Source organism: Paecilomyces variotii (assembly GCF_004022145.1).
Source record: "Paecilomyces variotii strain CBS 101075 chromosome Unknown C8Q69scaffold_9, whole genome shotgun sequence".
Taxonomy (NCBI): domain Eukaryota; kingdom Fungi; phylum Ascomycota; class Eurotiomycetes; order Eurotiales; family Thermoascaceae; genus Paecilomyces; species Paecilomyces variotii.
The window spans coordinates 121,853-138,248 of NW_021167148.1; the positions used below are offsets into that span (position 1 = coordinate 121,853).

Consider the following 16,396-nt stretch of genomic DNA (forward strand, 5'->3'; position numbering starts at 1 on the left):
ATATATATTTATATTCAAATGGTTTGGGAGCGTGACTTTCTATGTACGTATGTACTTGCTCCGTATGAGTGGAATGTTCGTAGATCTATATCCAAAAGATGGAGCGTAAATGGGGACAGCCGCCCTCCTTATGCACTTGGGTGTCCCAAAGGACACGATATATACCCATAAGTCCATTGGTCTTTTTTTGAGTGGTTTCTGATCAGAAGAGATTCAACGAGGGTGCAGAACCCCCTCACTGCCGAACAACAGGCCCACGACCACGCTCAAAGGGCCCCTGTTTTCTCAACACGGGTCCATGGGGCTCTGTTGCGCGCAGCTCTTCAACCACACTGGGTCCAACCTCTTCAATTGCACGGACGAGTGTTTCCACGGTCTCCTTCGTAGTGAGAACGTTCACCACGCAGCGGAAAAACTTGCCCTTTCCGACGGCTTCCTCGTCGCCGCTCGGAGGGGCAAAGTCGATCATGAAGCCTTTGCTCACGATGCCGCGCGTGATCTTCTCAGTGATCTTGCTGTTGCGCCTGCCACGCTCGAGTTCATTGGGCGCGGATCCTGGCGGGTAGACGAACTGTCGGTTGGGAGCGTAGTAGAAGCATACCTGTAGACACGGAGGCGGGTTCTCGCTGACTAGGATGAAATTCGGATTCGAGGATACCAAAGTCGCGAGGTAAGCAGCGATGTCACAAGCGGAATCGATCTGGCGCTCGTAGCCATCTGAGCCGTAATATGTCCAGCCGAGAAAGAGTTTGAGGGAGTCCGCGCGGCGGCCGCATTGTAGTGTCAGATCTGCAAGGTCCCAGACTTCAGGAGAGTCGACCTGTAGGTCTGCTTGATCGGCGGGCTTTCCATTTGTCACTGGCTCTGGGTCATCGTTGTGGAAGAGATAGCCAGCTGGAAGAGTATTTGCGCGATGGAACTGGCGGATATCAGCTGCCAAGAGGAAGGAACATGTCACTGGCGCGCCGAGCATCTTGTGAGGGTTAATGGCGATACTGTTTGCTTTCTCTGCCCCGGCAAGCTTGTGCTTCTGACGCCCAGAGAAGACGAATGAGCCACCCCAGGATCCATCGATGTGCAGCCAGAGGTTGTGTCGTTGACAGATGGCCGCGATTTCCTCGAATGGATCAAAGGATCCAAAGACCGTTGTTCCAGCGGTGGCATTCACATAGAAGGGTGTCCTTCCTTCGTCCTTGGCCTTCTGAACGAGCTTCTCAAGTTCGGACGGAATCATACGCCCTGTTTTGTCCACGGGGACAGCCCATACAGCCTTACTTCCAAGACCGATCATCTGTGCAGCCTTTTCGATACTGTAATGGCCATGGCCACTTGTGAAGAGAACAAACTTATATCCGTCATTGCCATCCGTCTTCGTACGTGGGAACAGTGTGTTTCGCGCGATCACGATCGACGTCGTATTGGACGCTGAGCCGCCCTGGACAGAGATTCCTCCTGCATGTTGACCGGTGAGTCCGAACAGGTTCGCCAACTTCTTTCCGGTGTATTTCTCAATGACAGTCAGGGCTGGAGAGACTTGGTAGACGTGGAGGTTGGTATTCAACGTAGCCAGAATCAACTCCGCTGCAACCCCTGGAGCGTTCGTTGAAGCGTACAGCTTATCCAAGAATCCCTGGTGCCATGTGTTGACAGAGTACCGCAGAACCTTTTGAAGGATCTGCAGCAAGCCTTCCTGTCCCTTCCCCGAGGATGGGAATTCTAATTGTAGTGTATCCCGCAAGTCCTCCGGTCTCCGGTAGTCGACTAGAGATGTCACCGCGTCGCGAACGTCTCCATCGGAACCGTACCGGTCGCTTCCAGTTTTAAAAGGGTCTTTATCTGCGGAGTCGATGAATGGGATCAGAAGGTCTTGCACCGCATTGAGAAGCTAGACGAAGGCGAAACCGCCGTTAGTAAAGAATGTTGCTTTGGATCAGATCTGAAAACGAGCATTGAAATGTCAGAGCAAGGACCATAAAAACGAAGAAGAGGGAGAAATTACAGAGCGATGCGCAACAGTAAAAAGCGTTCAATTGCATTTGACTCGACGTTGATGGACTCACATTTCGCACTTCCTCCGCGCGACTCTGACTCTTCCCATTTGGCATGGGTGCTGAGGAACCATTAACAGACATGGATTCTGGCAGTCGCAGTCGCAGAGCTTGTTCCTGTGCTACCGGGTATCGTTGGGACTGCTTGTTCTATTTTATTTTATTTTTTTTCTTGGGACAATAATAATTGCGGCACTACCGGACCAACAACAGAAAGAAAAAAAAAGAATCCAAAGGCCGTTCTGTCTCATCCCACCACCAAAAGCAGACGGCAATTGCGACACCGGCTTCTCCGCGATGGCGACAAACCCCGGCGGCGTGACATCATCAGAGATATCTTAATCATACGTCGCAAGAAAGTGACTATATGAATATACTTATATACTTACTTACTCTCACTATCTAGACGACGATTTAACCGAATCACCTCAGCGCGGGGTTCGAAGATATTGGTCTACTCTTGCCCCGCGCTGCTGCGAGACAAGCGGCAAAGATTCCAGCCACGGCGTTGCTAAGTCACCATTTTATCAAAAAAGAAGACTAGGGAATTTCTGCCGCTTCACATATGTATATATAAGAGACCTGGCGGGATATAGATTAGAATACCATCAAGAATGGCGCTGATGAGAAAAGCCCATCTGTGACCTGCCCAGCTGGATCAGTCCCGGCTGTTAGACAGAGACGGATTGATCGACACTGCGACACTGTAGGAGGGAAGAATAAACCTGGTGATTGGGCTGTGTTCCTGAACAACATGCGGGGGACAAGGCAGTGGAAATCTACATTCATCTTTTGATTGTGAGAAGATTTGGATCGCGCAAACAACCGGAGAACAATATAAAGTCCTCCCCCATCTTTGTATTCATTATTTACAATAAACCCTATCATGAGAATCACAAGTCTTCTATGACTTCGCAGCAACGGATTTCTGTTCACTCTCCATTTTCTTCGCTGGTTCTGTCTTCTCTGCTGTCCTCTCTGCAAAACGGGCTCGCGCGAGCTCAATCCTCGACTTGGGACGCTCTGCGGGGCCAGAACCGTTCTCTGTTTGAGGTCCCAATCCCTTGGCTTTCGCCTTCCATTCTCCTGGTCGTCGCTTATACAGATCCATGGACCAGTTCCGCCATACGGCTCGTCCCACGAAGGAATCGCGGAGGGTGAGCTCATTTTGTGACAGCTCCTGTGCGAACCGCTCCTTAACGAAGAAGATGTCCTTGGTCGCGGGCCAGAGGGCATCCGCAACGTGTGAGCCGCTCGAGTGAAGGGCTAACTCGTTCATGTGGCCGAGGAAGCGCGACGTGAACTGGCGGCGGAACTGAGCGGTTGAAGTAGGAAGGGTGAGCGCTTGCTGAAGCACTCTCGAGGAAATAGGATCCATCGCCATCTGAAGCAGATCCTCTGATGACTTAGCCAAAAGACTGGAGTAGATCATTCCACTCAGCGGACCGGAGACGCCCAGCATGGTTTGCGCGAGCAAAGAGCCGTGCGTCTTTTCCGCGTTTCTGGCCGTTGGGTTCTCCGGCTCTCTCTGCGGCTCTCCCTTGGGCTGGGATTCTTCTTGACTTTCTTGTTGGGATGCTGGCTGGAGTTTCAGCATCTGATCTAGTCTGGTGGCAGGGTCCTTGTCATATGCAGCTTCGAGAGCCTTCGCGATAGGCGCGGTGTTGACTCCGCGAACCACACATCGCTCGATTAGCACCCTGGGAACAACCAATCTGGACCGTTCAACGAGACCTTGCGCTTCAGGCAAGATCAGTTCCACAGCAGCTTGCAAGTCATCTTTACCCAGTCTCTCCAGCACGCGTAGGACAACATACGAGGCGGTCTCATTTCGCGCGAGGGAACCAATGCGTTCCTTGATACCATTTTTGTAGAGATTTTTGAAGAGCTTTCCGGGGGCACATCGCACAATCGTCTCGAGCAATCGTGAGCCGACTGGATCGTAGAGTAAACCTCTGACAAACAGAGCACTTTCAGACCCTTCCTCCAATGTCTCATCCGGGATGAGCCTGCGGATAATGGAGTTCTCGTCCTTTGCGCTTGACTTGCCGAAATGGGAGAGTTCCAGAGATAGCAGGACCTGCAGCACCGGGTTTCCGACGGGGTGCGTAGCCAAGGCCCGGAGATATGTGTTGTCCAATACAGCCGTCATATCCTTCATGATCTTTTTCAAGGTATCCTCGAACGACTGCGGCACCGGCCTCCTCTGGGTGACGGCATTCTCAGCCGGAGGCTCTGCAGTTGGAGTACCGCCTAGACGTTCCTTCTTCTTGCTGGCCACGACGGACTTATTCGAAACGACGTCGACTTGCTCACCGGCGAGCACTAAGAGAAGAACTCGGATGGTATGTGACGCAAATCGCTCCGTTAGCAGGTAACCCCAGTTTTCCTGCAACTCCTCCACGACGGCCAAGAACATATCAGCCATGGACATGTCCGGAACCTCATCTTCCTCCTCCCCTTCCTCAACATCCACCACTTTCTCTTCCTTCTTCTTTTTCGATGGTTTGTGCGTCACAGCCGGCGCGGCATGAATGAACAGTGTCTCACAACAATGACTGGCGAACCGATGTTGCACCAAGTGCAAGAAGTGGCCCAAAAATTTACCAAACAGCCTCCGAATCTGATGAACATCCGACATGGAGATCAACTTCTCCATGAGTCTCGAGCAGGACTGACTGCACGCAATCTTCAATTCTTTCCCTTTCGCTTCCCTGTAGACACTCTCGACGAATAATTGCCTCTCCTCCGCATCCTGGAACTGGTTCAACTCGAGCAGCTCGCTCGCGCGCGAGAAGTATTCTTGCTCTTCGGTATCGAGCAGACCATAGAATGGCATATCGCCCGATGGATGGCCACCTTCATATTCATTTTGGCCTTCTCCATTCCCATCTTCGAGGGCAATGTAGTCTTCGTTGTTTTCGAAGTCGACCTGCTGCTCGTTGTCGGTAGAGGGCTTTGGCCGTTTCGTCGCAGCCTCTTCGGGGACCTCTTCACGCTTGCGCTTCTTCTCTTCGGCGCGCCGGCCTCTCTTCTGCTTTTCGCGAGGCATGGCTGCGATACACGCTGTGCAGTGGGTGGGAAATGGGGTATCTTAGATTGTGGTCGAAACCATTTGCGATGCGGTTTCGCCGTAGGAAATTTTTGGATAAGGTGTGGTCAAAGCTTCCGCGCTAGTGATATCGGGTTCCCCGTTTCGCTGTGTTTGACGAGTTTGCATTTTCAAGACACAGCTTTTAATGAGAATATGGGAAGAATAATCGGATTATTATCTATATATTACCTTGTACTGCTCGGTTAATAGTACAGAGGAGCACTGTTTAGTGCTATAGTAAGATGTGCAGTTTAGTTGTAATTAGTCTCGCGACCCAGATCGACTATTATACTTCATTAGGTACGAAACTTTTTAATGGTACGCTTACTCCTATGTCACATATCATACATAAATTAGATAGAGATCGAACTTTACACTGCTGAGTATATAGCGGATACATGCTTTCCACACTCGACGCGCTGTTCCATGGACACTGTCCGGTTGCCCAGTTTTCCCTTGTGGCGTGGGATGATCTGAAGGCGTCGATCATTATCAGTCTTCTTGCCCACGGCGTCTGGAGGAGCATTGATGTTGGTAGGAGTGGGAATATTATTCCTCTTTCCCGTTCCCAGTTGCCAGTACTCATTGCCTCCCCACCAAAGAACATCGGAGCCAAAATTCGTGTCGCTGGTTGAGCGTTGAGACGAGTCCAGATGAGTGTTGTTGTCCAAGACCGCGGACGCATGGGTAGCACCGACAGACAGTTGTCGCAGACGAATAGGGACAGTGTTCTTCCTTTTTTCATCATACTCAGCCAGGCCGCTGAGAGCTTTCACTTTGGTGGGAGCATCTTGCAAGTGCGTCCACCTTCCATTGCCAAGTACTCCGGTAATTCCCTTTCCTGAAGCCCATGTGTCAGCAGTGATGTGCCCTAGGTCCCTAACCAGCGACTTGTCTTCCTCAGGTCCGAGAATACGAGTGGCATCCACAGTAAAGAAGGTGTTTGCGCCACCTGCTGCGATGCTCGTAGCTTTCGGGTTCCAGATCTTTCCCGGATAGAGCTTTTGCAAGGGCAGCAAAGTTGGCGCGTCGGTATAAGGGAATGCCGGATCAAATTCAATTCCCAGCTGGCCGAATCCGTTATCGCCAAATACAAACACGCGACCATCCTTGTCGAGAAGCAAAGAATGATAATCGCCGCTGGCCACTTGCACAATCTTGGTTCCCCGGAGTGCTGTTATCTCATGGCAGGCGTCCACAGGACCTTCAGGTCTCGTGGCCCAGGTCAGGCCGGGAATACCAAGCTGACCACGGGATGGATAATGATCCGTCGCAGAAGCTGCAGAGAAGACACGCCCGGAGTTTGTGAGCAACAAAACATGCTCTTCTCCTCCGCTGATCGCAGTGACTTTCTCGCCCAGGGATAAGCGCGGTTGAAGGAGACGGTAGCTGACTCTGGCTCTGCTACCCACATAAGGCACCCAGGAACTTTCGCGCGGCTTCGGCCCCGATTGCTGATCGTTCTTAGAGATCGGGAGCGAGTATACGTTTCCATTGGACGACAGAGCAATAACGCGATCGCGAGACATGCAAAGCGAAACGAGATTTTTGCCGGTCAGAGTCTTCGTGGGCTTGAAATCGGTCTCCGAGTATCCTTTGCCCCATTGGATCAAGTCGCCATCTTCAGATATTGCAGCACCTGATCGTTCATCAAGCTTGAGGTCCCTGAGTATCTTGCCATCGAAATAAGAGATCTTCCGTGGTATTTTCACAATGGCTTCATTAGAATCCGGATCCACCACGCGATACTCATTTGAACCCCATGCATACACCCCCGGACTTTCCAGGCTCTTTTTCACCTGGACATGTTGCGCACTGAGATCTTCCTTCGACGGCTTGTCAGTCCTCCTTGACTTCTCGAAAACCAGCTCTGCGGGTGTTCTCGGTGCCGGTTGAGGTTCATTTGTTAGAAAGGTGTAGCCGACAAATGCTGCTGAGCCCACACCGATCGCGCCAAGGGTAGGCCACAGCAGTGAAGACGATGGCTTCTGCTGGTTATTGCTCGCATAGCATCGACATTGTAGTCTAGTTGGTCGCGTCCTTTTCGCGGCAGCAGCAAAAGTAGCGACTTTTGTCGCTGGTTGTCGAGTCCTGCTAGCGAGCATAGTGCAGACAGACATTTATTCGCAGATTATCTCATAACACCTGCCGGCCAAGTAAATAACCACACAGCAGCAATTGAAGGTGTAGATATCGCAGACCTTCACTGAGAGATCTAAAAAAGAGCTTCTGTCGTCACTTCAACGCTAAACAGATCAACAGAGGCGGCATTGGGCGGCAGAATCAGCACGAAGCTTAAGCGGCCACGAATGACATTGTCGCTAACGGTCAACGGACGATTATTTGGCGTCAGGTCTCAATATTGATCTATGGCTTGATTGATACGGTGCCGTTCTTGTTCATGTACCCAGGCATACGTCCCAAGACGATTCCTTAGCAAGTCCTGCCTGGGGACTGAGCCTCATAATGCACAACACCGTCCGACAGCGGCCTCGGCGCCCGACAGACCCCTGGGGTCTCCCAGTGCGCACCAAAGTTCGAGATGCTGATCAAACGGTCACCAGGCCAAAAGCTCGTAAGCTGGTGAATGAAATTGGCACGGAGGCGGACTTTGCGAGATGGTACAATGAAGTGGAGGGCGACCTGCTTGAGTCGAGCTATGAGGAATACCAGTACGCAGAACAGCTCTATACCGATATAATAGATCCTGACGAAGAGTGGCACTAGGACCTGTCTGGATCAACTCCAGATGTCGAAATCTCATCTTGATACCCTTCTTTCCGACACATCCTCCACACTCGATCTCCTCTCTAAGCTCTCGCAGTCGTTCAGTGCGGTGGAATCTCAGACGTCCACTTTCCAAAAGCAGTGCGAGGGCCTCCTCTCCGCCCAGAAGCGCAATTCCGACCTCGCGGATGATATCCATAAAAATCTTGAATACTATGATTTTCTGGAGCCTGCCTCCAGGAGACTCAATGCACCGGGCGCTGGAAGCACGGTCCGCTCGCAGGAGTTCTCGGATATGCTCAGGCGCCTGGACGAATGTCTGGACTATATGGAGAGTCATGTCGGTATTTCATTCATCAGTGATGGGATCCCTGGCTAACAGTGTCCAGTCCGAACAAAAAGAGGCCGAAGTATACCGTTCTCGATATAGGCTGCTTCTTACACGAGCCCTCACTCTCATCCGTGGACATTTCGTATCTGCCCTTCGCGAAATCTCATCTGGTGTTTCGAAAAGAGTAGCTGAGAAGCAACTTAATGAGACGACCATATCGGCCCTTCTCTATGCAAAGTTCCGCGTTGGTGCGCCTGAGTTGAAACAGATCGGTCTCGAAATCCAGAAAAGAGCTGTCCCTTCGTTGGACCCCGATCAGGGCGCTGAGGCTGAGTATCAAGGTCTTCTTACGGAGCTTCACAGTAATTTTTCAGCGACGCGCAGCAAATTTATCATACCATTGGTACGAAAAAAGCTGAACGACATCGCACAGGCTCCAAGCACTTCCACAGACTTGGTGGGATTCGCGCGTGCTAGCATAAGTTATATTCGTGGTATCTGCTTGGACGAATTTGAGCTGTGGGGAGAATGGTTCCATGGACAAACAGGCTTATATGAGTTTTTGGAGTCAATCTGCGAACCCCTTTACGATCATCTCAGACCGAGAATCCTGCGCGAGGACAAACTTGTCAAGCTCTGTCAGCTTTGCAGTCTCCTCCAGACGCGATACTTATCTGACCCGGAGGACGAGAACGAATATCTGGATCCGAATCAGCTTGACTTTTCAGTCCTAATCCAGCCTGCTCTAGAAGACGTCCAGACCCGTCTCGTGTTTCGGACCCAGGCAATTTTGCGAGATGAGATTGAGAGATACAAACCGCGTCCTGAAGATATCGATTATCCTGCTCTAAACAAGCGAATCACCGTATCCGCGACAGGGAATCAGATATCAGGTCGGAAAGTGTCGACTGCGGAGCCTACAACTCCTCTGCCAAAGACACCGATGATCGTCGAAGAGGACACTGATCCCGTAGCAGAAGGAGAACTTGGAGAAGTCAGATGGGATTTCGACTCGCAAGCTGACGCGCAAGGATGGTACCCAACGCTTCGAAAAGCCATCTGGCTGCTCAGCAGAATATATAGACTTGTGAATGTAAGGGCGCCCCCTTTTCTAAGATTAATCATGTTGCTGACTATCCAAACAGTCTACCGTCTTTGATGACCTAGCTCATCAGATCGTCCATCAGACGAATATATCCCTTCAGCAAGCGAGTGCACTCATATCAAGCAAAGCATCACCAGCAGACGGACAGCTTTTCTTGATCAAACATCTACTCATCCTCAAGCAACAAATTGTTGCTTTTGACATCGAGTATGTCTCTCCAGACATTTCGCTGGACTTCTCCGGCGTAACGAATACATTCTGGGAGCTTCGAGAACGCGGTGGTCTCTTCAACCCCGCAAACCTAATGCGTCTCGTCGGCCAGGGCCTGCTCCCACGAGTCGTGGAAAACATGCTAGATGCCAAGGTCGAGCTCGACGGAATGCTCAGAACCGTCATTAATGATTTCACCAACAATTTCGCGACGAGAATGACCGCATCTCTACCCACGAAATTCGTCGATAACCGCAACATGGAACGTGGCGGCGTTATCAACCCTACATGTCGAAACATCGAGAAGGAAGTCCCCATCCTCCGACAGACCCTGGACGATTATCTCGACGATGTCCGCACAAAGGAGACTCTGGTAGGCGCCGTGCAGGATCGCGTATTACAGATGTACGAAGATTTCTTCGAAGCATACCGCACCGCGGAGAAGAACAAGGGCAAACCAGTCAGCAAAAAGGGCAAGGGCCGCGAAGATGCAGTGTGGGACCTTGACACCTTCGCCGAATGGAGCGAGGAGGTCTTCCGGGTTGGGATTGCAGGAATACGATCTTCGGATGAAGAAGACGATGAGATGAGTCAGGACGTCAGTCGAAGGGGGAGCATATAGAAGCTATCCCTGCTTCGACTCGTCTACGTTGTCACGAACAGAGGCCATATCCATATCTTGGCTCTTGACACTGTGCATGCTAATCGGGGATAGTAATGACAATGATGAGACGAGACGAGTCCATGATCACGTCCATGTACATACATACAAACATACTCTCGTGCGGAATCTTAAGACGCATAACTCGTAATTATGTCGAGACATATGATATAAGAAGTGAATTACTGGTACCAAGCACTGCTGTAGTCTCTCCAAATATCCAGCCATCTAGAGGCACAGAACAACGGATAATCACATATAATTTTTGATCTATTAACTAAAAGTTCATACATGAGATTTGTAAAATCCGAATAAGTGATCTTTTCAGACTCGCAACAGACCTTGCGGGGTATTATGCAGATAGAAAAGACATACAGCAAGCAGGAAAAGGTGTATAATAGGATCGCTAATACAGTACTGCGGGTTATAAGAGTTCGGTTCACAGAACGTGACGAATCTTAGCATAGAGCTCGGTATTGACAAAATTATAATATGGATCGGGTTCGCAGAAGGGGTGCTGGCTGAGAAGAGTTTGGGCTGTTGGACGCTCAGCTGAATCACTGTACATGGGAGGTTAGACTTGAAATGCCATAAATGATGGGAGGGGCATCTACTTACACCGTGAAGCAGTCATACATGAAAGCGAGAGCTGCAGGGCTGATATTCATGGATACATCCTCGGGAATAGGAGGTGCTTGGTTCAAGCTACCCAACTTGAAGATCGCACCGATAGCCTCTTCTTTGCTCCAAGGTCGGCGACCCGCAAACATCTCCAGGACCACACAGCCCAGTGACCAGATATCAACTTTGGCACTGTAGCCCTGGCCTTTCGATTGTACGACTTCAGGAGCCATCCAGAAGACTGAGCCCTGCATTGAGTTTGACGCATCATTGCCGTAGATATTGTCGGTTTTCTTTGAAATTCCGAAATCAGAGATCTTGCATGTGCCATCGAGATCAAGAAGGATATTATCCGCTTTGAGGTCACGATGGAGGATTCCTTGATCATGGAGGTACGCCAATCCATCAAGAGTCTGACGAGTCAGTGATTTGACGACGCTCTCTTCAAATTTGCCATGTTTTCGCAGACAACTACCGATAGAGCCACCAGAAATATACTCTAGGTAGATGGAAATGGAGAATTCGCCTCGCTCGCAACCAAGATACTGCACGATATTAGGATGCTCGAGATGCTGCATAGTGTCAATCTCTTGGTCCATCGCTGCTACCATCTCCTTGATTCGGTCTTTATCTTGACCTGCGAGTTTGGGATTGATCTCGACTTGTTTCACAGCCAGAAGCTCACCAGTGTCTGCGTTGATACCGAGATACACTCTTCCATAAGTCCCCTTTCCAATCAGCTGACCCCGGACAATTCGGAAAGTAGGCTGTCTCTGCGGGACATTTCCATGTGGAACAGAGTTCTGCGGGATAGGATCCAGTTGACTTATGCGGATGCCAGGTCTTGGACTGATTTGCATGATCTTCGCTCCAAACATTTTGGTGCTCTTACGGCGAAGGATCGTGCCGGGCTGCGCGTTATTGGACGAGGCCACACTGCGATTTCGGTGAACTTGATGTGCTCCCTTAGCCACCTCTCTGATGGATTTCATACGGCCAAGCCCGCTAGCAGAACGACCGGCGTTGCTTCGAGACTTGCCACTTATACTTTTGTTGGCGTTCATCGTAGGCTCCCCAAAACTGAAGGAATCGGATGCTTCGCGACTAGGCTGTGGTGCTTGAGATGGACCAGCGCCATGAGACTGGTCCTCCGCTACTCCCCGGACTGGGGTTGCAACGGGCGATGCAGGGGGACTTGCTGCGCCCAAGTAGGGTTCATCGAGATCGATATCAGGGAAGTAATCGTCTAGATTCTCTATGACTCCTTCGACCGGAGGTCTGCTCGCCCAGACATCGTCCCTGGCGAATGAACTCCTCCGTAATGATTTTTGCTCGGCGGGAGAATGACTCGAGGAGCTTGCGGCAGTGGCCGGCTGATGCGCTCTCGAGTCACTGCTTTCTCCGCTCGGGCTGTGAGCTGGAGGCCCAGCAGAGAAGTCTCCAGGAACTGTGGGTGATTTGAAGCTCACACTGAGCCCCTTTCCTGGTCTTGCCTCAGTGTTCAGTGTAAGAGATGGTTTTGCGGACTTCTTTTCGGTCTCGGGGAACGGAGACCCTGGTTGCTTCACATCTGATTCTGGTTTCCTCGCAGTCAACGGTTTGGCAAACAAACCGTCATCGGAATCCGAATCCTCGTTGTCCTGTGAAGACGACGGTTGCTGGAATGACACCTTGGTCTCTTCAAAATCAAATTCTGGGCCGTAGGACTTGCGAGCCTTCGGTGTCGGTCGCGTTGGCTGTTCGGACGGTGCTGGTGGCGTTTCCATGCGACGCTGTTCTCGAGCCCCATTATTCGATCCCGCTGATTTTGGTGTTGTCATTACTGTTTTATAGCGCGGTCAGATATAGAATAAACCTGCCTGATAATAGATACATACCTGGACTAGTCCTGCTTGGCCCTGTGAAGCTATGTTCGGGAGATTGCACTAGTTTCTGGCAAAAGTCAATCTCGGAAGACACTGCAGGAATAACAAAAGACCTTACGGATGGCGATGGTATAGATGGTGATGGTGTGCCGATGGCGCTTGTCATTTTCCCGACACTGGCAACGGCTGCTGCGAGACCGTGACCCAAACCATGCGCAGGACCTATCGGCTTCCGACCATCAGCCAGCTCCTCAGGAGTTAGAATTCCAGGAGGCCTGTTCTTGTTTTGATCTCCCTGGATTACAGGGGATCGCTGACCCGGTTTCTTGCTCATCGAATTGACTTTCGCTAGCGTGTGAGATTCAGACGGTGCAGATGGAGCTTTCCGTTGCGGGATAAGGTTGTCGACTCGTTTGTCTTCAAATGGAGAAGGCCTAGGCCTGTCGAAATCTATTACGCCTTCTCTTCGATAGCCTGTTTCTCCATAATGATTTGGCCTAGGCCTGCTATCAGAGGAGCGAGGAGGGAATTCGTGGTTATCTGACTCGGGTGTTTGTTTGGATTCCCGCGGACCGTCAATAGGGGATACACCAGCCGCCGACACACGAAGCATAGCATCTTCATCTAAAGGCTTCCTTTGCAGGTGATGTTGCCCAGATATGGGAGACATAGTGTTCTTTTCGGGCATCGAAACGCCGAGACCAGCAAAGCGCGGTGAATGGGTGGAGGTTGAATGTGGATTCGCAGCGCGCACGTATACTTTCATCGTACCCAGAGCATCCGATTTAGTACGCCTAGAAACCAGTGCATGATCGTTCAGTGGTTCCTCGTGATCAGTCTGTCCTGGTTCGGTAGCGAAGATCTGAGCATTTACCCAATCTGACATCCCTAGGTTTTGGCAGATGGCACGGCGCAAAGCGTCAGCGGAATCAAGGTCAGTCACGTCGACCAATCGGTAGTTCCAGCCATCTGCCGTGACGAAGAGATACTTCTTTCCCCTAGAGGCAGGCTTTATCCGGACTGCCACCTTTTCATGGTCTGAAAAAGACGCAGAAGAAGGCCGCTCACCCAGTGACACATCGCTAGTATTTAGTCCAGGCTTTGTGAAAGGAAGATAACTACCGTTTTGACGTATGTTTACCGGACTCGTCGGTGATTCAAGACTCTGTTCTTCTGGAGATGGGTTGCTAGAATCGGTAAGCTTAGGTCTCTTCTTGAAAATGTTCAGAAAGCCCTTGCTGCTCTCTTTGGAATAGGATGCGCTTTCTCCGTTCCATTGACGATAGTTTGTATCTTGCGGCGACGGACGGACAGTATCCAAGCCTTGCCTTCGCGCCTCATAATACCTAGTAGGAATATCCTTATTAGGACCATGGCCAGAGCCCCCAAACGCAGAATCAGTACTGTTCCCCCGCGAGTGTTCCGACCTATACGTCAGATCGCCTGTAGACGACGATGTCAATCCCGATGGGACAAGGGTGGCATTCTGTGCGGCTGGACTGCCACTTTTAGGGCTCTCCTCATATGGTCGAAGGGGCGGGGCAGGGAAAGGTCCACTATCGCTAGCCGTCGAAGAGCTGTGTCTTCGATGCTCGCTTAATCCCTTGAGAGCAGATCGAGAAAGCTCTGAGCGAGGATACAATGTCGCAGCTTCCAAAGGGTGGGATTCATTTGCATGAGAATCGTGGCTCATAGACCCGGGGACCGGCAACGTTACCGACCGCAGCTGCGCGCTATTCCTGCGAGAATACTCGCCGAACTTGCCCTTCGCAGTATAGTTTACCGGGCTTTCAGGATTGCCTGAACTGATCGCCGAGCCCGCATCTCGCCCGAGGTTCGGTGAGCCATCCAGGCCAGCATCGAACATAGGTGAAGCAGTCAATGGTTGGGATGACCGTCGCTTCTGAAGACTGACATGTGTTGTCTCACGGCTACCATCATCGTGAATATTGCGAATCAGTTTCCGCATGCGCTTTCCTTCTTCTCGTTCACGCCTTTCACGGACCTGATCCCACCCTGTGCCGGTCCTCTGGCATTCTTTCGCCAGTTGGGGATAGACGACATTGTGCATTTTCCCCAGATTGCCTCTACCGTTGGCGCCATGGCCCAGCTCGAGAAAATCCGCTCCTTGTAATTCTAGGGACTTGAAGGTCTCTTGCCAGTCATTGGAAAACCCATTTTGTGCAAGCCATGACAACACGCGGTCCAAGGGCCATTGAACAGCAGCTTCACTTGGTGATAGACCCCCCAATGAGGCACTACTGTTATTATGACGGTGACTGGATGACTTGGCAAGCCCAGATGCTTGCCCCGTGCTCTGCGCTGGTGGGTTCTGCGCCGAATTCGCTGGCACGTTTGGAGATACCAACTCATGAACGGTATCATGTAACACAAATGAGGACGGCATATTGCGAGTGGAGGGTGTGAGTGTGCTTTCATCTTTCCTATACAATGCGTTAGCTCTATCAGTGCCATATGATCAGATCGCGAGTCATATCCTCGAGTCCATCGCTACATGGTGGCCATACCCTTCATAAACAGAACGAGTATATGAATCAAATAGAGGAGGTATCCCGACTCCCGGCCCAAAAGACTCGCCGGCCGGGATGTAAGTCGCTGAGGTGAGGGGTTGATTCTCGCTCTGTGGCGGCAGAGGGGGCGGACGACCAAAGGCTAGGTGTTGGTTCTGTTGGTTTAACATAGGTGGATGAGGAGGAGGGGGAGGAAGTCCCCTTCCCCAGCTTTGCTGCCATCCCGGCGCGACCCCAAAGCCAGACCCCGGCGGTGGTCCTGGAGGAGGCGGAGGAATGCCATGGGGCTGTGTCTGAGGACGAGGAGGAGGCGGCGGTAATGGTATAACATGGGACTGGGGCGGTTGCGATATTGCGGGTGGAGGAGGAACCGGTATGTACGGCTGTCTCTGTCCATCCATGATGTCTGTTTTCCACGCAGGGTCTCACCAACTTGAAGTGGACAACTTCTCCACCAGTTAAAAGAAAACTTATTTTTTTTTTTGGAGATGGACCCTGTTGTCTCTTGAATGCCCTTCTCCTGTACCACACAAGCAGGTAGACCTTGTTCGGATTTTCGCAAATATTCAACCCTTCACCGTACAATCCAGGACTATTTCATGACCAGTTTCATACTAATGACCTGTGTCGAATCTCAGAGGTAAAGGGCGTGAGAGTCTGAATTACGGCTTCACGAGCTCAAATTCACCCAGTCGATGAAAAGAAGTGGCAGATAGTTGAAGCCGAACATCGTAGAGGAATCGGGCTGCGTGGTAGCTGAAGCCAGCAGGATAATTGACTGCAGATCGCTGAAGCGCACAGTGTTCGATAGATTTCGACGCAATGTTCGAAAAATCCGAGCTTCAACTGTACAGGCGTAATCTTAAGGCCGATTGAACCATATAACCAAACGTCATACGTCTCCCCGCAATGGAGCCGCAGAGCGAAAGTCAACTTGATGGATGCTGCTGCGTCTTAATATTGGGGGGCAGATCGCAAGGGACTATCTGTAGAGTCCGTAGAAGTAAGCATGTAACTCAGGCGCAAGTCCTAAGAGGCGCATCAAAGAGAAGATTACACCTTTGAATGAAAAGGGACAGTGTCAGCCCGCAAGACACGGTAACTCACCACGACCACGTCAAACCCACTACGGGAGCCAGACCTCAAGCAATGGATTTAATGCCCCGCGTTAAGCCCCTCGACAAGACGAAGAGGTTCTTGTCC

The 16,396-nt window shown here is 51.0% G+C and overlaps 3 protein-coding genes across 3 annotated transcripts; 1 reads left to right on the top strand and 2 right to left on the bottom strand.

Moving 5' to 3' along the window:
* Positions 1-235: 235 nt before the first annotated feature.
* C8Q69DRAFT_487651 (hypothetical protein) lies at positions 236-7,247 on the bottom strand (the record flags this gene model as incomplete). The annotated part of the gene is made up of 7 exons (XM_028632000.1): positions 236-1,866; positions 2,061-2,110; positions 2,726-2,744; positions 3,036-5,114; positions 5,471-5,472; positions 5,518-6,815; positions 6,855-7,247. The coding sequence occupies 7 exons, from the start codon at positions 7,245-7,247 to the stop codon at positions 236-238; spliced, it is 5,472 nt and encodes a 1,823-aa protein (XP_028483106.1).
* A 137-nt stretch (positions 7,248-7,384) lies between these two features.
* On the top strand, positions 7,385-10,385 carry C8Q69DRAFT_324773 (putative Golgi complex component Cog3). Its single transcript, XM_028627405.1, has 4 exons — positions 7,385-7,814; positions 7,870-8,209; positions 8,259-9,293; positions 9,346-10,385. The coding sequence occupies exons 1-4, from the start codon at positions 7,609-7,611 to the stop codon at positions 10,135-10,137; spliced, it is 2,373 nt and encodes a 790-aa protein (XP_028483107.1). The 5' UTR covers positions 7,385-7,608; the 3' UTR covers positions 10,138-10,385.
* A 230-nt stretch (positions 10,386-10,615) lies between these two features.
* Positions 10,616-15,594, bottom strand: C8Q69DRAFT_508700 (mitogen activated protein kinase; the record flags this gene model as incomplete). Its single annotated transcript, XM_028633005.1, has 5 exons — positions 10,616-10,736; positions 10,795-12,619; positions 12,675-12,729; positions 12,781-15,106; positions 15,191-15,594. The coding sequence occupies 5 exons, from the start codon at positions 15,592-15,594 to the stop codon at positions 10,616-10,618; spliced, it is 4,731 nt and encodes a 1,576-aa protein (XP_028483108.1).
* Positions 15,595-16,396: the final 802 nt, after the last annotated feature.